This window comes from Rutilus rutilus (genome assembly GCF_951802725.1).
Source record: "Rutilus rutilus genome assembly, chromosome: 23".
NCBI classification, from domain to species: domain Eukaryota; kingdom Metazoa; phylum Chordata; class Actinopteri; order Cypriniformes; family Leuciscidae; genus Rutilus; species Rutilus rutilus.
In genome coordinates, this window is record NC_140233.1 from 15,280,550 (window position 1) to 15,304,978 (window position 24,429).

The 24,429-nt window shown below is 36.9% G+C and overlaps 2 protein-coding genes across 3 annotated transcripts in view; one reads left to right on the plus strand and one right to left on the minus strand.

Annotated features, from left to right (window-relative positions):
• The window catches only part of immp2l (inner mitochondrial membrane peptidase subunit 2), a 91,272-nt gene that overhangs the window by 6,137 nt on the left and 60,706 nt on the right, over positions 1–24,429 (minus strand). For both annotated transcript variants that reach the window (XM_084396894.1, XM_084396895.1), the window contains exons 4-5: positions 1,592–1,657; positions 712–814 (exon numbers count right to left, since the gene is read on the minus strand). In XM_084396894.1, coding sequence (XP_084253020.1) covers positions 712–814; positions 1,592–1,657 — 169 coding nt within the window. The remainder of the gene's footprint in view (positions 1–711; positions 815–1,591; positions 1,658–24,429) is intronic.
• lrrn3a (leucine rich repeat neuronal 3a) lies at positions 6,589–16,159 on the plus strand. Its single transcript, XM_084396892.1, has 2 exons — positions 6,589–6,831; positions 13,386–16,159. The coding sequence occupies exon 2, from the start codon at positions 13,734–13,736 to the stop codon at positions 15,807–15,809; it is 2,076 nt and encodes a 691-aa protein (XP_084253018.1). The 5' UTR covers positions 6,589–6,831; positions 13,386–13,733; the 3' UTR covers positions 15,810–16,159.

A 24,429-nucleotide genomic window follows, 5' to 3' on the forward strand; every position in this document is an offset into this window, starting at 1 on the left:
ACATGAATAAAACATTATCATTATTCTTATTTTGAGCTTATATTTTATGTTTTTTAATGTGTTAAAGTTACACATTTCTCTAAATCCCCATGCCTAATAATATCAGTTAAACAAAAAATGTTTATGCCACTAAATCAAATCAACAAGGTCGTTTACACCACGCTCTCTCGTCTCGTTTTGGTGCGTACATCTTTTTAGTAACATTAAGATTAAGAATCCAGTTATGATTCACACTCAAAATTCAAAATCTTTTGTTACTTTGGAGGAAAACACAAACGTTTCGGTTCTCAGGCCTTCTTCACTTTTTATACAATTAATTATTTGTTAACATCACAATCAATTAACAGGTTTAATTAATGCTAAATATTAAATATAATTAATAACTAAAATCACACATCATCATCTAACACTTAAGTATCATCCATCAACAACAAGCCCTGGATGATACTCAAGTGTTAGATGATGATGTGTGATTTTAGTTACTAAATCAAATCATCCATTATGTTTAAAAGTAAAACATTGAATTTTTTTTTGGAATATGTTTAAAAATGTTGATTTAATAGAACGCGTGTAATGCGAAACTCGCCGAGATGCGGTTGGTGGTTGCTTATATTAAGAGTTCATTTCTAATTGTGGCCACTAGATATAACTTGTTTCCATCCTTCAATGTTGACTAGAGATTTAGTTATTAGCAAGCAATTAATTGATTACCGGTCCAAATGTGTTGCTGTCGAAACTGTGGCCATGATGGTCTCCCTCGATCCACAGATGTCCATCTGGAACTCTTACAAAACGGTTTTTATATCCCAGCGTTCTGTTGAAGAAAAAAAGAAAAAAAAAAGATGTGTTAACACACTAATGTATTCTGATTGCTCTTAATGCAGGAAACCCAGGCTATTTTTCATTTTTCATTGTTTATTTCACAGTTGACCAGCAACATGTATCCACCAATCCTGCATTTGGCTCTTGCCTCGCTCTCTAAATCTAAGATCAATAATTAATGTTCGCACAGCTGCTGCAGTCTTTGTTTTATATTTAAGATGACTTTCTGACATAGCAATAGCTCATATCCATTGCAGGCAGTGCTGTGAGCGCTCTAGAGCGAGAGCGTGGAGGAGATTTTAGGATTTTTAATGGTAGTTTCTCAACCTCACCCATCATAAAACTAAATTAACTTTGTCTTCATATGAATCATTTTGAAATCAAACTCTCGAAGTCACCAAGCCTGGGATTTCCTCGACCGAATCCCAAGATCACCTTGAGATGTAATGTTGTTGGCCATAAATGGTTTGATGAGACATTAATGTTTAATGATACTTACGGCTAAATGGTGCATTTTGTGCGATACAAGCATTTAAAGAGGGCAGAGTCTCAGTTGCCGTGTATAGTAAGCTCAAACAGATCCTTCTAGCGGTTTGTCTGCTGCTACAAAGGCCTGTTAGTCTGTGTAAACACTTTTCAGGCAACATTTTAGTGGCAACAAAACAATATTCTTCCATTTCGACCCAAGAATCAATCATAAAGCCATCTAGGCCACATCAAACTTGGAGGTTCATTTCTAACTCCACCAACAACTTTCGAACAAACTTACTTGATGAAGTCACCCTCGATCCCAATGACCCGTTTGATGATCTTCTGCTGAGGGTTCTTCGGGCTCCTACAGAAGGAGTGAACAGATATGAGATGGTACGGCTGGCTACAGCATTTGCATACTGATGACAGAACTGCTCTTGGTTTATTTGAGGATGCTGCTCAGCTCAGTGGATTATGGGGCATTAGGAACAGTTTTCCGAGACCAGATTGGTCTTATCTGTTGGAGAGTAAGTCAAGAAAAGACTCTATGAAATGTCAAAACTCTTAGCGCAATATTATTAGCTAAAAAAACTTTTACTGAAAATAGCAACTTTGTTTCTCATAATTGTGACCATACATGTCATAATGTGACTTTATATGTAGCAAATGTATCTTTTCGTAATTGCAATTTTAAATGTCATAGTGTGAATTTATAACTCACAATGTGACTAGATTTATTATTTTCATCTTTAATGTTTGCTGAAACAGGCTTCCATAATATCCAATAGTGAATTTCTATACATTTTACATGACCTTTCCAATTAAGTGCAATAAGAATTTCTCGATTGGTAACAAAAACAAAAACTATTAAACATAGTTTTTGTTAATTTGACTGAAGATTAAATAAAATAACATTTTAGATGAAAAACTTAAAAGAATTTTTTTTTTTTTTAAATGTCAAAAGTTTATAAAATGTACTAAAACTAAAATGAAAACTGAAAATAGTAATTAAAATATATTAATAAATACTACAATAGTATAAATAATACTAAAATAAGACTACAAAACCATATTATATCATAGATCTATCATATTGTAGACATTATAGATAATCATAATACATTGCACAGTAGAATAAAATTCATTTTCCATGACTCTTTAAAGTTCCGCTGTGGTGAAAATCAAGCTTTTAATGTTGTTTATGTCTATGTGGTGTTTTTAATATGCTTTAAGACAAACCATGTGCAAATTCATAAGTAAACACCATTGCTGAGTATTTTCTCCTTAAAACTGCAGTGAATCAAAGAAAAAAAAAGTGGTTTGAAATCGTCACAAACTACCTTGTAACCAATCACGTCAACGTGTGATCATCATCAACATCAATGAATCTCTGAGCTGGTGAGTGAGTGGAGGCGGGGCTAATTTGAATATTCATAGAACCACGTATACTAAATAAGGCAAGGGTGTAGAGAGTTACATTCAAGCTATCTTAAGGCATGAAGAATTTTTTTTCAAGGAAAAACCTTTTAAATATGTAATTTTGGTGATCAAAGATGAGTTTTAAGGGATAAAATGATTGACAACAGGAAAATTTCAGGTCTGTCAATCACAATGTCCCTAACTTCCAGGTCTTCTGATCCCACACAGCTTCACTTATGTTGAGTTCACGGCTCTGTAAGTATTATATCTGTAGTGTTCGAAATATTTGTCCCATCAATTTTGGCCTGATCCCTCACATCATTAACCCACGATGACCGTGACCGAGCCACAACCTCATCTTCGGGAAGACTGCAAACTTCTGAAACCTTCTGCCACTGGTTGTCACTCCATGCTTTATGGAATTTCATGTACGGTAATCTTTTCTGCTTGTTGCCTTTCTGCGAGAACGCTTTCTCATCTGACACACCCTGTAAGACTTCTTATAAGATGACTTCTCACGGCTGAAGTGTGTACTTCGGTGCCAAACGTCTCTCACATGCTGAGCAAGCACCTCAGTGAGAAATTGCCTACTTTCTTTGTGACAGTTTGAACACCATGTCTTGAAAATCTAGGCACATAAGAACCAAACCTGTTACTAGATATCAGTAAGAAATTTTGTAAGAATTTATTATAAATGATTTCTCTGTGCACAATATTATTTTTTTCAATTCATGTTCCCTCATAATCTTTAATAAAAAATTATTTCCACTCCCTCTTGTAGCGTCATCTCATCTCTTCTCTGATGACGTGTTTACTGGAGCGAGGGCGGGATCAACCTGTCACTCACATGAGATCGACCAATAGCAAACCACAACCATCCAATCAAATCCAAATGGACAAAATCAAGTCCCGCCCTACATTTTTTTCTTGTTCGAGAAGTTATTTCACTCAGATATATATATCATAATAGGTTAGAAAAGACTGTCACAACTTCTGCTTCATGCCGACTTAAAGGGTTAGTTCACCCGAAAATAAAAATTCTGTCAGTAATTACTCATCTTCATGTTGTTCCAACCAGAGGTGTAGTGGTAAAAAAATAGGGTGGGTAAACTATGAATTCTGCTGGACCACGACGTGGTCACCCGGTAAGGTGGGCCACTGTCTACCGGTGTATGTGTATCCTGATGACATAGGCTATCATTTGATGGCACTACCAAGGGTATCACTGGTTGTTCCCTCATCATAGGTCACACAATCACTATTCAATTCATACATTAATCTAAGTTCTTGTTAAAGAGTCTCAAGAAGGAATAATATGGTTGAAATCTATAAAGTTTACTAAATGACAAAACAGAGAGAACAAAAATATTTAAGAAAGATAGAGAGGGAGGCTTATATCCAGGGCTTCCAATGCAATGCACTTGTACATAATGATTAGGGATTTGGGATTATTTTCATAGTCGATTAATCTGTTGAATATTTTCTCGATTAATCGATTAGTTGTTTGGTATATAAAATGTCAGAAAAATGTGGATCAGTGTTTCCCTGTAGAGTGAAAAGTCTTTAACCTGGTGCAGGCTTGATTCCCTCTGAATCTCTTGTACAGTTGGGTTTCGACATGCTCCCTACATTAAGCCAGCTGCCTGTAATGAATAAAATAAAAATAAAACACTTTTTTTGCCTCGTTTTAATGATTTCCTGTTGCGGCTGCTATTGAAAAGGCCGAAAATATGCCGTCCCGCCCCTCCGTGCTCGGCAATCAGGTTTCATTCTCGCGCAGTTTGTTTAGTAACGGTACCGATCCACTTATGCGACACGACTGTTGCGTGGTGTCGCGACGCCTCCCCACATTTGTACGTTGATGGGCGTTACCGCTATGGGCGTGGTTTTGACCGAGCGGGAAATGTTGCGTATCAGAACAGAGGACCTGCGAGAGGCTTCCCCCCATCTCTATATGCTCTACTTCTATTGGATAGTCGCGTCGCGTTAAACGGAATTAATTTGCATAAAGATGGGCATCGGCCAGCTTTTTGACGCGCAGCATTTTTCCAAATGAAGCGCCGCCTTCCCGGAATGCTTTGCAGGCGCGTCAAAGTCGCTCAAATAACGTGAAATTTAGAGGTGGATAAACGCAATTTAAAGGTGGGTAAACGCTATTTCCGAATTTTGGGAGGTGCGCAAACAGCGTTTACGTGCGTTTAGCCTCCACTACATCCCTGGTTCCAACCCCGTAAGACTTTCGTTCATCTTCGGAACACAAATTAAGATATTTTTGATTAAATCTGAGAGCTGGCTCACTCCTTCATTGGCTTCTTTGTAATTGAAACTTGCCGGCCCAGAAAGTTAGTAAAGAAGACAATGTTTAAAATAGTCCAAGTGACTACAGTGGCTCAACCATAAGAAAAAACAAACTTTATTCAACTATTAATTTTCTTCTGTGTGGGCCTCTGAGTGAGTTGTGTACACGTAGTGTAACAGCGCAGCGCTTCTGGGTTGTATGTCAGATGCGTGTGATAGTTGAATAGTTGAATAAAGTCGTTATTTATTTATTTTTGCGCACAAAAAGTATTCTCGTCGCTTGATAAACTTATGGTTGAGCCACTGTAGTCACTTGGACTATTTTAAACATTGTCTTTACTAACTTCTGAGTAAAGTTTCAATTACCTAGCAGCCTGTGGAGGAGTTATCCAGCTCTCAGATTTAATCAATAATATCTTAATTTGTGTTCCGAAGATGAACAAAAGTCTTACGGGGTTGGAACAACATGAGGGTGAGTAATTACTGACAGAATTTTCATTTTTGGGTGAACTAACCCTTTAAACAACACATGTAAAGTTTTTTGTTGACCTACAGTATATAATGTGGTCCCAAAAAGAGACTATCTTTATGCCATAACTTTTCTGTTTTAAAATTCATCTATTTATTTCAATGTAAAATTTATTTTCAGATTTAAATAAATAAATAAAAATTCACTGAACGCCACTGTACATCACTTCAAGCTTCCTGTCAGAACCTATACGCCGTTAAAGCTTCAGACAGCTCTAGCTCTCACACACACACACACACACACACACACACACACACACACCTCCTCTGCAACAGCCCTGATGCTCAGACTGATTTGTGCTTTTCATTACTTCTGCAGGCCTGAATGTTGTTGGTGTTTATCTGAAGTGTTACATACAGCATGCTGGGAAAATATATTCTGATTTGTCAAGTAAGATTTTGCAGTAACTGCAAGAGCCCAGTTGAGTGTGTGTTAAGAATAACTTATCTAAAGGCTCCCAAAAAGATTATATTTTGTCCAGACTGGAAAAATGTGCAAAAAATGAGAAAGGTCTCATTATGCAGAGCTTTCAGAAAATAGTATTGGTAGTAATCCATGTATATATATATATATAGCCTATATATATATATATATATATAGAGAGAGAGAGAGAGAGAGAGAGAGAGAGAGAGACTCCATATCACTCACACTCTCATTTTATATATAAATAAAACAAAACAAAACAAAACAAAACAAGAATTGTCATTTTTATTTATTAATTTAATGCATCTCAGTATTGATTTTTGTAATATAACCAATTTTGTATCCACATTGGGACACTACATAAAAGAATAGTTCACCCAAAAATGAAAGTTGCAGACAACGACAAATAGAGATTAAGTTAACAAGGCAAAGATAGAAAGAACGTGGGAGTATGAAAATACTATTAAAATGGAGCGATGTAGTAGCCCCGCCCCCTTCTAGCTCATAATATGCATGAGGGAGCCCTCATCTGACTGACAGCACGGCTCGACCAATCAGCGTGCACCAAACGCGCGAACGACAGGCAGCAATTTGCCTGTCCCCGGGGAGACTGTGTGGAGGGTGCGCGCACGAGCATGTGTGTATCATTAGGAGCGCGGCACACACAGCTGGATGGATACGCGCTTCTCCGCGGTGCGCTCAGCATCTTTTCCAGTAGAGCCGTATGGAGAGAGACTCCACATCTCTCACACACTCAAATAAAGCTCAAATTCACTTGGAACTAAACCACTATAATAACCCCACAAGTCTGGAGATTGAGAAGAAAGGAATACATTATGCGTTTGAAACAAGGAATCTCATTCTCTCCGGTAAGCGCGGCTCTCTCACACTCTCATGACTCATGTGCATCCTGATTCCTGTGATGATGGGGGATTTTAATAGCGTGCCATTGCAGAGGTCTTTAAACCTAACGTAGGCTAACTGTATGTCTCTCTGAATGTTTAAATAAGCACCAATGAGTATTAGAATCACTTCTTCCGTTTTAATCATCATCTCGAAAGCTCTGCGTATCCGCGTTTGAAATGTCGTTATCTCATGCAGAGACTCTACAGGTATCAAGGGGAGGAATAACTGAGAATGTGATGTAGTGATTAAGAGAAAATTATAGATTTTTGGTACTGCAAGGGATTTTAGAGACACATAAATTTGTCACTGGGATATATAAGTGAATATATTCTGTAACAAATTTGAGAATATATTAATATATTAGCTATATCATTCTAAAAAAAGCTTAGTAAAAGTTATCAGTATAGGCCTTCTTGTTCAATAAATGTTTCATCTTCAAAATTGAGGATTCAGGCAAGCAACTTTCAGTCAATCTCTATTTTTTCTTGCACATACTCACCTGGATGTTACCTAAACGTTACCTTAACATTAAAGCAAATCTTTATACTTATAGATATGCACGATCAACCATCATAAAATTGTCTCATACATCTTGCTGTATCACTGTGTGTACAATTTGTGGCGATCACAGATGCTTTCGAGCTTTAAAGTGAAAAGTAACAAAAAAATATGTTAAGCTATTTTATATAACAGAGTGGAAAGACGTCATTCAGTTTTGCTGTAAAGAAGAACCCCGCCGCCTACAATAGAACAAAATAAAACATGTCTCATCTACAAACTGAAAAAGGATTTCAGATGGTAAGAGAGGTTATGATGCAGCAGTATGAAACAAACCGGCTATGAACTTGAGTTTACTTTAGCATAGTTCATGATTAACTCTATGCAGTTCTGGAATAGGTCATTCAGGGCGTTTACAGTAGGTAGTATGTGGTTACAAAATTTGTGTTTTTGGTTTTGAATCAAAATGCAATAATACAGGTTAAAAAGGGACATGGAAGGAACCAAAAAAGGGACATAATAGTCTAAGCACCTCTGATTTATGGCACATGCCCCTGCCTCATGTGTATGAACAAGGTGTAGATGGGAGCGACGAGAGAGAGAGAGAGAAATCAATAGGGACAATAGAAATTGCTAACATATCTTGAGACAGGGCTGAAGAATATGCGCCAGAAATAGCTGATATATCTATAGGGATTCTGTCAGCAGTGCTGAAGCATAATTAATTGCTGTCGTGCAGTGTGTTCGCCAGCAGTATGGAGCAGGTGAGAGCTGTAGGACTATATAACACACACACACACACACACACACACACACACTTTCCTGTGTCAGCGTAGTATCTTAGCTATTATACTTCACACCAGGCATTTGAAGTGACACCATGTTGTGATAGGAAACAATTCTCATATATTAAAGGACGCTGGGGAAAACACACTCGCGTAGTCATGCCAAGCTTATAACTCATGAAATAAACTTGGTTACCTTGTTGTTTAGTATGTGATCAGAACAGAAGCAAAGAATAGAATATAATAGAGCAAACAACGGAAAAGAATGAAAGAAACACAATGGAATATGGAACAGAAGAGTGCAGAACAAAACCGAATAGAACTGAATACAACCTAACAGGACAAAAGCAGAAGAAATACAACAGAGAAAATAAAATTGAACACATTAGTGAATAAACAAAATAAAATAAAAAAGAGAACAAAATAGAAGAAGAGAATAGGATATATTAAAACCAATAGAAATATAACGGTACAGAATAAAAGAGAAAAAGCAAAATAGAGTAGAACTGAGCAAAGCAAAGCAGAACAGATTAGAACTGAATAGAACAGAATATAGAACAGTACTGAATAGAAAACACAATAGGATTGAATAATCTGAATAAAATGGAATTGGACAGCAGAACAGAGTAGAGCAAATTAGAAAAGAGCAGAAAATTATTTTAGGACTGAGTAAAGTAGAATAGAATAGATAAAACAGAATAGAACAAAACAGAATTGAGTACCACAGAACAGAAAACAACAATGAATACAACAGAGAAATTAAAATAGAATACAGCAGAAATAAACTGAATAGAATAATGCAGAATGGAACAGAAGATAATACAATAGATTAGAAAAAGCAGAACAAAATAGAACAGAATATATTGAAAACAGAATGAACTTGAACAGAATGGGAAGAAATAGAACTGATAGAGCAGAAGAGAGTTCAATTGAACAGTTATGTTTGTCACAGCAGAACAAAATATTATAGAGCAGATAACAGAACACACATAGAATTGATAACAGAACATAATAAAACTGAATAAAATACAACTCAACAGAAAAGAATTGAACAGCAGAACCGAACAAATTAGAATAGATAAGAAAAGAGCACAAAAGAATAATAGAATTGCGTAGAGTAGAATAGAATTTTATTTTATTTTTTTCTGAATTTAAATCAGGTATATTCACAGTGTGATTACTAGTTGTGTGTAACACTGGACAAGTCAACTTAAAGAGATTGTTAACTAAAGAAAAAGAAACATTCGATCGAACAGGTACAGAATCTGTAAATGAATTAAACCCAAAGTGGAAGGTGAGATGAATACAGCAAAACCCTTCCCTCTTTGTTCCAACTGATAATATTTCTGTTATTGAAGCCAAAGTAGAGGTGGACCTGTAACCACTCAATTGGTCAAGGGCAAAATGTATAATCCATTAACTTCAGTCACTAGAGTCTGCCTCTGCTGTGTTTTTAAGTATTCTGCCCGCCGCACACGTTTTTCGCTCTTGCTTTCACTCACTGTGTGGTATGAAACGAAACCTGAGCAGCCCCCTCAGATCCACTCCACTCCCGAAACACAAACCAGAGGGGAAGGCGTTTCGCAGTCTGCGTTATGCCATCGTAATGTGACAAGGTGTCACCTCCAATTCGTGCTGTCCCCCCCCGCACACGCTTCACTAAGAGCACGCTGTCCCGCTCCCGAAGTACGGCGAGATTTCTATTCATTCCAGCCTTGTGAATAAAACATAGTGCAGCAGGGCCACTTTATGTGGTGTCTGTTGCATTAGACGAGAGGATGTGTCTATGTGTGTTAGTTTCATTCAGTATTTTCCCTAAAAGAGGCAAACCATAAATATTTCAGGTAAAGTGGTTGGATTTTGACTCTCGGAAAGGACGAGTTGTCAACAAAAATGTGTGATTCATGCAGATAGACAGGGGAACTGCTGTTGGCCTTGTTCAGACAAAACACTACAAACTTCCAATAAAAAACTCACTTAGAAAAAACTCTCAGTATGGATTTTGACAGATTTAACTGTGGGAAGGGCAACCCAGTATGTAGGCTATCACTCCGCTTGTCTGTGTTTGTTCGGTAATTCCAACATTAAATCCAGCTCCTTTTGGAAATATTTGACGTTTACACGACAACGATGGACTAAAATCTAAAACGTTTTTTCTTTGCGTGCAGACGACAGCGTTGTCAAAACGATCCCCGTTCACATGGATCCGCAAAAACGATAAAAAAACACTGAATTCTGCTGCCAGGCCAGTAGGTGGCGATGTCTCTTTGTAATGAAAAACATTTATATAATGAATCTTAATAAGATACTTTAATATAAAATAACTAAGTTAAAATTTGATATTATTACAAATTTTTAATCAGTTATTTTTAGGGATGCATGATACATCGGCCACCATATCGGTATCGGCCGATATATGTTCAATTTTAATGTTATCGTTATCAGACTGATAAAAAAATTTGGTCGATATATAAAAGACAATAAATAACGGATTATTTCCTTCAGCTCAGACACTTCAGATGCACACGATGGTTCTGAATTGCTTGAAATATGATTGGAATAACTTCAAAAAAGGAAAATACAGTTAATGCAACGTGCAGCGCAAGTCTGTCATATAGGCTACAGAAAATTATAATGAGAACATTATAATTGTGTGCTTGGGACATGGCTTTTATTGGTGAGACTTTTGTTTTTGTAATCAGGCTCTCAATAATTATATAAAAATTTGGATTTAGATTTATCGGTCAATATATCAGTTATCGGCTTTCAAATATAAAGAATTAACCGTATTGGCCAAAATTTTCATATCGGTGCATCCCTAGTTATTTCATAATTTTATGTTTACTTTCAGGATTATACATCTTATATACTTCTCTAATGGTGGGTAGAAAAAGAACACGGTGTCTACTTTAATAAAAAGTAAATATTTCCCAGATAATAAATATTTTATACACATTTATTTTTGATTATGATAACACCACGTCCAATCAGATTCGAGGACCAGCGATAACTCAGAATCAACCACAATTTTTAACCACAATTAATCTCATTAGCATTTTATGTAGGCCTACATTATACATCTTGCAAGATACTGTGCATCTGTGTGCATGTATCGACCCATGATGCAAGTAAACTGGGCGGAAATAGTTTGCCCTTTGACCCTTTCCAGCAATCAGCTATAGAAGCACTCTCTACTATTTCAAATCCCTATTTCCCATAATGAAGTGAGCACAACACTCCTGAACAACAGCTGAGGGCTCTCTTAGTTAAGAAGCACACATACATGAACAAATCAAATTAACATACGAGGGCACCTTCAGTGCAAAGCTCTTAAAAGGAAATGGACGGAAATGGGAGAGCTAGAGAGAGCAAGCGAGATGTGTCCTTGTGTGTGTATCACTACTTGTTCACACTTATGTTCAGCTCGTGTATCCATGCTGCGCTTGTCATAGCAACAAAGAGTCATGTAATGCATGTTCTCTACAGATTATTTATCCGTTAAATAATTCAGCTATTTTGTTGGGGAAGCTGCTTTAAATCACGAGACGTAAATTTGGCCAGTTAAAGCCAAAGTCATGTATTTATGACCTCATATATATTTAATTATGAGATCAATTTGAATCAACGAGTCATTTCTTTTTGATCTGTTCTTTAACGAACCGACTCATTGAAACAAATCAGACCTTCCAACGCTGTATAAGAGAAAGGAAGATTCTAGGAGAGCACATCTGATTTTGACATCTTGATTGACTGGAAAGCTGTGTGCAATACAGTGATGTTTTTGTTATACTTATTGCTTGTTAGTCTCTCTTCAACATGGCAACACACCACCTAATTCTCATACATCAGACAGTAAGCAGCTTCTAAAACAAGTTTAAAACCTCATAATTTGTACGGTCATTGGGATGAATGGGGATCTTTGCACAATCCTGGCAAAAAGCGGAATACAGGACCAAACAGATGGCTATGCAAGGAGAAAGGAGAAAAAAAAAAGCTCCCACCTGCTTGTGTTGACTCGCTGCCATAGTCGGACTAACATAAGCACACTGTCCTACAGGGGTTCTTTTGCAAACCTGCTCCTATAGTGATACTGACAGCTTCATCTAACACAGCCAGGCGGCTTTGTGCTTTCTGTCCTCAAGGTTGCAAACCAATCATAATTTTAACATATGGAGTTAGACCTAGCAAATATACACAAAGGTCAATATCACTGAACATAAACCTTATCACAAAACACAACAGTCAATCCATTTTTGTAATCGAGTTATCAGCCTGTCCAAAAGTGCTGGATTTTTAAGACGCTTGATAAAATATCATTTATATGAAATGCTATTGAAAAATAAATATTTCATGCACACAAAGCTGCTCACTGTTTAATACATTTTAAATATAGTTTAACTCAACCATACAATAGGTACAAAGCAGTTCACAGGCACATTTTAAAACATTTTAATTAACTTACTCTGCCCACTGGCAGCTGCCACTGAGAGACAAAATACAGTGGTTATCACAGAGCCCTTTGGGATAGCACTTCATTGTGGAATAATTGCCCCTCTGTGCATTCAGCTGGTTTTAATGTCTATTTATGAGACAATAAAAACCAATGTTAGCAATGCCCTTAGTATGCTTGGATAACAAGTTTGTAAGAAATGTACAACACAAATTAAATGTGTTACGCATGACAGTCAGGAATCACAGTTGTTAAATTGGCTTTCATATAAATGCAGTTAAAGTAAGTTATTATATTCATAACACGTCATGTAGCGTAGGAACGAAAGCATGTTACAACAGATTTAAGTGTCTGGCCCATCAGTCTCCAAATAAACCACATTTTTTTCACACATTATCTTACAAAATTATCTACGACATTAATAATAAGACGCCATTATATACTAATGCTCTTATACGCACAGCCCAAGCTGAGCACTTCTGTCATAAGCTAAAGGAGTCAGAACTGGTGATCCATGCAAATTTTCTTAACACCTGCCCTCACACACATAAAAGCCCCCTGGCATTTTAATATATTGCGAGGAAAGTCCTATGATATATGTAAGAAGGGTAGACATTGAGGTCAGACCAGCAATAATGAATTATTTGATGGCACAAAAAAGCAATAATACATTCACTCACACGGTCTAAATATATCGTCATGCTCCTAAATGTCAATATGGCTCTTCTTGATGTTAATGTGACACTGTATTCATTACCTCTCTCCTGTCTCATATTTTCCTCAGATGGGAAGTGACGAGTGTGACTGATTGAACATAATAACGATGGCAGACAAGTGGTCCATCCCCCACAGGAACCTGAGCTCACCCTGCAAATTTCCACTTTCCCTGCTTCCATTCCCCTAAGGATACGCTGACATTCACATGCACGACAGACCAAAGCAGGGTAAATTGAAAGGCTGCAACTCACCACCAAGGACGACAACAGGCAAAGTTGCTGCTTTTTTGGGGGGACTTGCCATCAGCAGAAATACACCCTGTTGTCATAACAAATGATTCTGTATTTGTGAATTTAACGCCTCTAACACCAGACCCCATAAGGACCAATTACAAGCTGAAGAGAGTAGGACCAAGATGAAAGATTTGCTGTTTGCAGTTTGTTTGCTGGCAGGACTTGCGCTGACTAACTCAGATCAGGCCTCTGAGTGGAGGGCTGTGTGCCTCAAGCGGTGCAAATGTGAAGTCCGACCCTGGTTCTCCCCCTCGTCCATGTATAATGAGGCTCCGACTGTAGACTGTAATGATCTAGGACTTCTGTCTCTGCCGGAGAGGTTGCCCTTAGACACACAAGTACTTCTATCACAGGCCAACAACATTGCAAAGATCGACAGTCCCTTGGACTATCTGGTAAATCTAACCGAGGTAGACCTATCTCGAAACAACATATCCTCATTGAGTGATGTTTATCTGGGTCACCTCCCACAACTTCTGTCTTTGCACTTGGAGGAGAACTGGCTAAGCAGCCTTCATGATAATTGCCTTGCACACTTCCCAAACTTACAGGAGCTCTATGTTAACCATAACCTACTCTCCTTGATCAGTGCAGAGGCTTTCCAGGGGCTTAACAAGCTCTCGAGGCTCCATCTTAATTCAAACCAGCTGAGGGCCGTAAGAACAGAGTGGTTCCGGGATCTTTTCCAGCTAGAAATCTTGATGATAGGAGAGAATCCAATTGCCAGAATACAAGACATGAATTTCAAGCCCCTTATCAATCTCCGCAGTCTTGTGCTAACCAGAATGAACCTCACTGAAATCCCTGACAGTGCCCTGGTTGGCCTCGATAAGCTGGAAAGCGTGTCATTTTATGATAATATGTTTCCAAAAGTACCTCAAGCTGCTCTCAGAAAAGTGCTGAACCTCAAGTTTCTGGACCTTAACAAAAATCCCATAGAGAGGATCAAAAGGGGTGACTTTGTGGACATGATCCATCTGAAAGAACTTGGTATTAATAGCATGCCAAAGTTAGTTTCGATCGACAGCTTTGCCATGCATAATCTACCAGAGCTGACCAAAATCGAAGCCACGAACAACCCCCGACTTTCCTACATCCATCCAAATGCATTCTCCAAACTCCCGAGGCTCGAGTCCTTGATGCTGAATAGCAATGCGCTCCGGGCCCTTCATCACCTCACGGTGGAATCCTTGCCTAACCTTCAGGAGGTAAGCATGCATACCAACCCCATTTACTGCGACTGTGTCATCCGCTGGATCAATATGAACAAGACCAACGTCCGCTTCATGGAACCGGATGCCCTCTTATGCGCAGGGCCCTCAGAGTTTGAAGGTCGTCTTGTCAGGCATGTGCACTTCCGTGAAATGGCAGATATGTGCCTGCCACAGATATCCCCGGAAAGCCTTCCCGATCAGGTTAACGTGGGTAGAGGGCATTCTGTGTCTTTGCACTGCAGGGCGTTTGCCGATCCTGAACCTGAGATCTACTGGGTCACACCTTCAGGTGAGAAAATCTCACCACAGATGGTTTCCAAGAAGTATTACCTGCATCCTGAGGGAACGTTTGACATTTATGGCATCACAGAAAATGAGGCTGGGCAGTACACCTGCGTGGCCCACAATCTCATAGGTGCTGACATGAGATCCATCTCGGTAGTAGTAAACGGGTACTATCCACTGCCGGCAAATGAATCCCTGCACATCCAAGTCAAAGGGACTGATCCGCATTCTGTGAGGATTTCTTGGGTGCCGCCCAAGGGGAGTCTTGTGTCAAATATTAAGTGGTCGACCACATCACAGCGTCGCTCCTTGCAGTTCACGGCACACGTGTTGTCTGATGTAAAAACATTCAACCTCACACACTTGCACCCACTGACGCAGTACGAGGTGTGTGTGGAAATTACGGACCTGCAAAGCAGACATTTGAAAAACTGCATGAATGTCAGCACCACTGAGATCTTAACAGGAAAAACTGATGACGGTATCGATGACGGACTGATAATCAGCATCACCGCGCTTCTCCTGATTGTGTCTGCAATGGTCTGTTCGTTCATTTGCATGTTTCAGAGGAGTGATCACTTTTACAGGAAATTACGAAATCAGCAGTCTGAGATATTACCTTCACACACTAAACCAATCTGGGGGTCAAGGGCTAAAGCCAATGATTCAGAAACAGACTTGACAAAAATCTCAATTTGAGAGATGAGAAATGGACACTGGACTGTGTGTCTAATATCCCTCTCAATCTGATACAGACTCACACCACTGGATCATTATTAAATGGATTCCGTTGTGGTTTGTGGTCCAAGGCATTTCTTTCTACATCTGACATTGATTACCAAAAAGCCACTAATTGTTTAAATGTCACACTACACAGGGGAGCATGAAGAGAAACACTCTTTCGTGCAGGATCAAAGAACAGCATTTGAAAGGTTGGGCATGATTGTTTAAACAGAGTGCAAAGCCTCAGAGGCCGAGTCTTTTTATTGTGGGCTTGTAGCGACACTACTTGTGCTGTATCAATGGTAAAATAAACAATGTCAAGTTTATGATGGACTACGCTTTGTAGAATAGATCATAAGAGTACACATGTACAACACTTTGTGATAAAATACATTTATACAGAAAATGACAACTTGTTTTCATTGCAAGTGTTTTACTCTTTACAATGTCTTCATTTGGCTAATTACACAATTGAGCAGACATAAACATAATGTCAATAGGATTCCACGCAAAAAGGAAATTGGCATGAGGGCATCTGTGTTGACCAACAGAAAGCTGGTTGGTTTGAAAGTGGTTGCGTTAGACTTTCTCATTGTTGATCATTTTGACACAGGGTCGTAAAAATTCCATCATAATCTATTATTACACGTCATTTTAATTATAATTTATTAATGGTAATGAGACATTTAATAGCTTTTGTTTTCGTTCACATTTTCATTTTTAATCATGAACTTACAGGACTAGATTATGCATTTATTTATTTATGAAGAGAACACTTTTCATGTTCAACACCACACAAAGTAGATGAATGCAGCCTAAACAGGGAAATATGAACAACGCAATATTATAAAAATTACAATTAAAATATGAAGAAACCATGTAAAAAATAACCTGAACTAAACTCAATCGTCTTTCTGTATCTGTCTGAACTCAAACCTTCCTCCTTAAACTTGGTGCTCGCCTGTGCGTAACCAAATGCATTAATGGAGGCAATTGTCCTTAGTCTTTGCGTCTTTGCATCTTTGCTTCGGACAGACGACTTCTCGTGGCTGTTTTAATTTTGCTTAATTTCTTTTTCCATTTGCACTGTTTTTTCAAATACCCTAATTCAAACTCATTGACGCCACTTTGTTCATTCTTGGAGTGAACTTTTGCCTGTATTGTGGTTAGATTCACTATTTTGGATTTGAGAACGTGAGTATAGAGTGTCGATAAGCAGGTAAACTCATGGCAATTATAAGACATATAAAAGATTTATTTCCATTTTAGTTTCTTTGAATGGTATCCGCAAACAGCGATTGACTGTCATAAAGCTGAAAGCAATACAATGATTCAGAATCAGATTTAATATTAAATATATTTAAATCTAAGATGCGACTTTGAAAATCTGGTTTAATTTTGATATTTTTGTTTGGCTAGAAGTTCTGAATAGCTGGTGAAAAAGTACAGAGGCTGCCCAAGAAATTGTATGTGCCTGGGAAGGTGAAATATGATTAAAAAGTGTTTTTTCTTTCTTCTGTGTGTGGGTAGGATTAAAAAAAGAAAAAAAAAAGTCAAACAGAAAAATCACAAAACTCATTGACTTTAAGTCACATTATCTTCCCTTTCATTAAAAATCCAATAGAAATTCCAACGCTAAACTCCCACAGGTGATGAATTGCCGTCACAGAACGAATGATGTGGGGGATTTATCAGACTTGCGTGGTCATATATCACAGGGGGTTTTAGCACCCAACACAGGGGCTTTTAGAGTTGGGCCATTTGTCACCTACACAGGAGCTAAATTATGCGGCATTATAGCAATAGGTACCGAATAGGTCAGCAGGAATGTGCTGGATCTGGTCTCACTATTTCACCGTGAGACATGGTGAACATTTTGTACACAGCAACACTTGCAGTTCACACTGAGAGGGCAAGCAATAACCGAGGGCAAGACTCTATTAAGACTTTTAAACTAGAATATTTAAAATACTTTAAGAAATATTACAACTGTTTCAGACTTTATAAATGATGTGTCAAAATTCTAACTACAATATTTAAAAAAAACATGAACAATTCCGAAATTTTCAATAGAAAAAAATAACATTAAAATATCTGAACTATAATTAGGAACTTTTAAAACTTTTTCATATTGTATTTCATATTGTGTTAATATTTGAAATGTATTTTAAAATGTTTAAATATTTATTTATATAACATATTAAAACTGTTTCAGAATGTACACATCATTTGTGTAGTACTTCAATTAAAAAGACTAGCAAATATGTAAAAGAAATGCATTACAACTAATATAACATCAGTTCACTGCCAAGATAACCCATCATTTAAATAAACATATGACATAATTCACAACTAGATCATTTTCTTGACATAAAAATCACATTTCAAGATAAATCTGTGTTCCATTCAAGTCGGATATATGGAATATTCTTTCATATCTCCAACTTTGACTATAAAGGCATTCTATAGCTCAATGTTTGGAAGATGACATTTCATGTAAGAACTTCAACTTGAGACTCATTTAATCAACCATAACTTTCATCTACTGTAGATAGAACAAGGACACTATAGACTAGCATTTGCCCCATCAAGAAAACCAATTCACACTCCATTAATTTCCAACCACATAAAGTCACAATTAATATAAGGAATGACACGTTGTGTGTGTACAGGAAGACGTATTACCTTTTAATTAAGTGATGTGCTCAGCAACTGAGAAAATTAGCAAATGGGATAGTTCTTCAGGAACATTAGTTCAATTAATCTTGATTATCTCACCTATCACAGCGTTTATGTCCTTCTTTCCACATGGTCACGCCATGATCATGCAACTGAAAATAACTTTATTAATTGGTTAATACGGTGAACTTGATACATCAATTTCAAGCTCCACCTGGTTTAATTACTATATATCTCCATTACAAGGCTTTTGTCATGGGTTTGTGCCATGGCATCAAGCTAACACTGACACTGAAAGACACTGAAAGTCAAAGGAGGATCCAAATCATCCAGTTCATCCAAAAATGAACATTCTGTCATCATTTACTCACCCTGATGTCATTTCAAACCTTTATGACTTTCTTTTTTCTGTGCAACACAAAAGAAGAATGCTGGCAACAAAACAAAACTGTGCGTGTGTGCGCGCGCGCGTGTGTGTGTGTATGTGTGTGTATATATATAATATATATGATTGTGTGCATATGCCATTTGAGGACTCTTAATATATATATATATTACAACATATATTGATATGTGATTATTTGTTTAATCAGCATATGTAATTAATTGGATTACATTTTAATAAATAAAAAAAGAAGTCATAAAAATCAACCTTTGCCTTAGACTGTAAAAGTTTAAGATTTTAATGAAGGAGGACATTAAGACGTGACTGTGCCTCTTGGCAGGACCAAAACACTGTGCTTAGCGCTCCACTTTGATGGCACATTTTGTGATGAATAATTTACCTGGTTCTAATGAACCTGTAAGCCGGGCCGTTCGAGCAGCGCCGTTCTGAACGAGGTGATTACAGCAGTGAGCCAATGTGAGACGCCAAGATTAGATAAAAAAATGAGCACAGTTCAGGGGGAGGTTAGTGAGAGTCTAGAGGCAAACAGCTATTGAATTAGTATTCAACCAAGCTAACAAGTTTTTTCTGCATTGACACTAAACAGGTGTTTCATCTTTGTTCAATGACGATTATTTGTCAAATTGCAAATTTGCTGCCTTCAATTTTTAAGTACAATCAACTTGGATATTTCAACTTCAATCACATTAAACTGAATCTTGTATAACTTATCAAAATATTAAAATATCAACTTTTATTAATGAGTCAAAGCAATGTAAAAACATATGTTGTCATAACTTGATCATAACATTTTTTACAGTGAAGGTGGCTATGAAATGAAAGAGACGGGCATGTCTGGACACAGACATCTGCAATAACACTACCCATTAAAAACACAATAAATTCAAAGAGAAATAATCACTGGGAGCCACAAATGTGTATGTCATAAAAAAACAAATCTATCAAAAAACAAAGCCTGACTGCAAGAGGTCTTATCTAGGCAAATAAAAATCTTCAGTGAATTATCAATTCCCATGATTTGCCTGGGGAATCCAATTTACAGCACGTTACTGCATATAAAGAGACATATTCAAAGACAAGTTTTTGGATAATACAGTATGTGACCAAAATGCATCTAATGTTCTTTCAATCACTCGATTCACAGTTTATCTAGAGCCATTCACCGTATCATTCAGAGAACCTTGACAGCTGCAGGCAAGGGTCGCTGTGATAAATCTCTAGCATTAAAATGTCAGTTTATGTCAATGAGATGTCGAGACTGATTAACAGCGATTAGCAGTGTCATATCTGTACCTTCAAAACAGATGGTAGCGTTTTTACCTTCACCTATTATTGGGCAGGGTTATTGTGATTTTGAAAATGTTATTATAATTATGTTTTTACAGATAGTCAGAAGTCTAAATGAATGAATAAAAAGACCATTCACCATGTTTTTACATTGCTTTAACTCAAAATAATAATACTTTTCTACTTTTTTTTAAGTTATACAAGACTCAGCATATTTTTTAAGTCAATTTACTGTAACTTAAACATCCAAGTTGATTGAACTTAAAAATTCAAGGCAGCAACTTTTTTTTTATAGTTAATACCCAGTTATTGTAAATACTGTAATAAGTACATCGTATGTACATGGGTCAAAAAAAAGTGCTACCAAAAATACAGCAAAAAATAGTTTAACTGTAGTTTTACAAAACGATGAATAAAGAATGAGCATCAGGTAATAAATGCATTAAATTTATGAAGGTGCAAACTAAATCGTTATAGTTAAACTAGCTCATTATTTTTTATTTATATAGTATTAGTTAAAATATTTATTAATATTTTGAATTAGCTTTTATTTATATGATTTCTTCATGTGCTTTTTCCCATTTTTATTAGTTTTTTATATATATATATTTTTTTTATATTACTGTTTAGGTATCATTTATTGTTATTTTTTTATTTATTTCCAGTTATTCATTTTAGTGCTTCAACCTCAACTTATTTCAGTAATTTTTGTATAGTTTTCTTTATTTTTGTTTAAAATTGTATTTTAATAGTTTAATAGTTTTCGTTTTAATTAGCACTTGTATTTTGTACATGCTTAAATGTCAATGAAAAGAAATTCTAAAACTAAGTAAAATCTTTTCAAAAACTTATATTAGTTTAGTATTTTATCAAACTTCCTATTTCAGTTGATACAAATATTTTTGCACTGCTACAGTGCAATAAAAGTTGCTGCCTTAAATTAAGTACAATCAACTTGGGTGTTTAAGTCATTTCAACTTAAGTTACATTAAACTGACAGAAAACTTGTATAACTTAAAGTTGAAAATTGCTTAACTTATTTTGATGAGTTAAAGCAATGTAAAAACATATGTTGTCATAGCAGTGTACTTTTAAAAAAAAAATTCATTCATTCATTTTTTTATTTTTTTTTATATCCTTCAGAAATGAAAAGAAAAACAACATGAAGGCTTATATTCATGCACTGCATAACCATTTAAATAATTGATGACATTTTAAGGGTCTGAAGATTGAACAAACAATGGCTGATGGACATTGTTTAAATATTTCATGCTGGAATATAAAACGACCATTACTGTGCAATGGCCTGTTAGCCAAAATCACCAGCAAAAATCATGTTTCAGAGATAGGATCCATCGTTTGACCTTGATTTTAGCATTCAAGCTCAAGTTATGTACTATAAAAACTATCAGCCTTGATAACAGACACAAAAAATAAAAAGAAAGCATTTTGGCCAAATTCAATAAATTTCTTCCCCTTTCTGAGCAAAATAAATAAATAAATCCTCCTCATTATGAAACCGATGACTAAAGTCATGTTTTCCAAGGTATCATAGTCATAATACAGATCCACTTCATGCACCCCTTCACATAATAACACTATACATCACTCTACTTCCTAATAAAAACAAGCACGCACTTCATTTTATGTGCGCTCAGATTTCAGTGCTGCTCCAATATACGAGCAGATCTACTCTGCTTAAAGAAGAAACGCTAATGTGGACAGACTTTTACAGTTTCATTTGGACGAGAACAGACCTGTATGATTTGATTGTAAACGTAAAGGGCTTTTGCTTGCCTGATGAAAACAGAACAACGTTTTGAGCACAGTAGATCCATCACCTGTGAAAAAAACTATACTGTGAGAACTGTAAGAACTGTGAGAAATTCAGGCTTAAAATCCCACTGAGATACAGGATAACAGATAAAGCTGAGTAATTCTGGCCTCTGTTCTAAAGCAATGATGAAGAGTTGATGTCTGGCAGTGCTGATATACAGATGGCTAAAGCCTCCCATGTGCCAGTCCATCAGTGTGATGACACTATGAATTAAAATGAATGTTTTTTTTAAAGCACACAATAGCTATGTACATCTAGACTTTATTCTGCTGGTATAAGGAATTAGTCAAAGCAACACAACTGATAATATTCCTATAAACCTTCTGGTGCTCTTTGGTCATTTTTGACCGAAAAAATAAATAAAATTCATGGGCATGATTTGAAAAGGTTAAATGGTCCTGAAAAAAAGCCACACTTGTACTCCTCGAGGTTAAAATTATTTTTCTTTTTGGACGAATTTCATCTAGTGGAAACGTTTGGTACTGCACCCAAACAAAATCTTACTTAAAGGGTTAGTTCACCCAAAAATGAAAATTCTGTCAGTAATTACTCACCCTCATGTTGTTCCAACCCCGTAAGTCTTTTGTTCATCTTCGTAACACAAATTAAGATATTTTTGATGAAATCTGACTCACTCCTTCATAGGCTGATACTGCCAGCCCATAAAAGTTAGTAAAGACATCGTTAAAATAGTCCAAGTGACTACGGCTCAACCTTAAGTTTATCAAGCGACGAGAATACTTTTTGAGCGCAAACCCCCCCCAAAAATAACGACTTTATTCAACTATTCATTTTCTTCTGTGTGGGCCTCTGAGTGAGTTCACGTAGTGTAACAGCGCAGCGCTTCTGGGTTGTACGTCAGAACGTAGGCTTACTATTGGCCGACGCTGGTCATGTGTGTGATGCTGGCCAATAGTGAGCCTACGTTCTGAATAATTATCAGTTATTGGTATCGACCAAAATTTTCATGTCAGTGCATCCCTAATATTTAACATAATATTGTAGCTCACTAATCAAGTGGTTTCTTTCAATTTCTAATTTCTTTTGCAAGTAATGTGGTAAGTATTCAATACAATTTTATTCAATTTGAAAAATACAAAACAGAATCATCATTATTATTTTTATTAGAAGAATCCCAAACTTGTGGAACCCACTGTATACTGGCATATCATGGGGTTTTATCCAATCTTCCTTGGGTTCATTTTGCAGACAAGTCCCTCAATCACAAAACACAAGGCCAGGATACTGTCAGGAGAGATTTACAGGATAAAGCCAGGTTCATAGTCTCTAACGTCACCTGGGGCGAGGATGTTCCCAGGGCTGTAAGCCTCAACCCAGACATAGATCAACTTCAAAAGGAAAATCTCTATTCCTTGACTTAAACTAGGCAAGAAACTAGGACTCCAAGTCTGAGAAGCTGGAGTTCACAACAATGAACATTTCTGATTTGACAAGTGTTCAGAGCACAGACACACGCAGACGTTACACAAGTGAACTCAAGTCAACTCCCAATCTGGGCATAAATCTGGGCATTAATATTACAATATGATTTGAGCGAATGAATTATTGATGAAAATATAAACGGTGTCTACAAGCGCATACTGTTCTACCCTCTTTCTCTTCAGCAGTTTATGGTGAGTCAAGACGGTTTTGCTCGTAACAATGTCACTGCAGGGAGTGGAGGACACTTCTGTGTTTCTAATATGAGAAACTTGGGAGCACATTTATAGATACATTAACATAATACATTCACCATCTACATTTTCTGCAATCAATCCGTAAGGCATCATGGGATGGAGTCCCATTACCAAGAGCCATATGCCCATTAAAACACACAAAAAAAATGAATTGTACCAAAAATATGTTAAAGGTGTTGACAATTATAGCTGTCAAGGTGACCTTGATAAGTGTGTTTCCAGGGGGGAAAAAGAAGCACTAATTCTGTGTTGGCACATTTTGGAAATCCATATCGACAAGTTTCTTTGTCAGGTACACACATGTGCTGCGTCCCAATTCAGAGGCTGCATCCTTCGAAGTCTGCACTCGAAGGCCGAATGCGTCACAATGGAGTGTCCCAATTCGAAGGCTCCTACGAATGTGGCCTACAAATGCGTCCCATTTAACTACGTTCAGTTCAACCTTCGTGGAAGGCATGGCCCATGAAGTCTGTGTCCTTCAAAGAATGCAGCCCTGTATTGGGACATAGTTACGATTTTACAAGAAATTGACACTTTATTAAGCCCCGCCTTAAAACATTACTGGCCAATCCTAATTTACCAACTGTTGCCATCTTCCATCTTCTCAGACAAGTTTTTGCAGTTCTTTTTAAATGTACGTTTAAGTATTGGCGTTCGCATTGTTTTAAATGTTATTTTATGGAAATGACC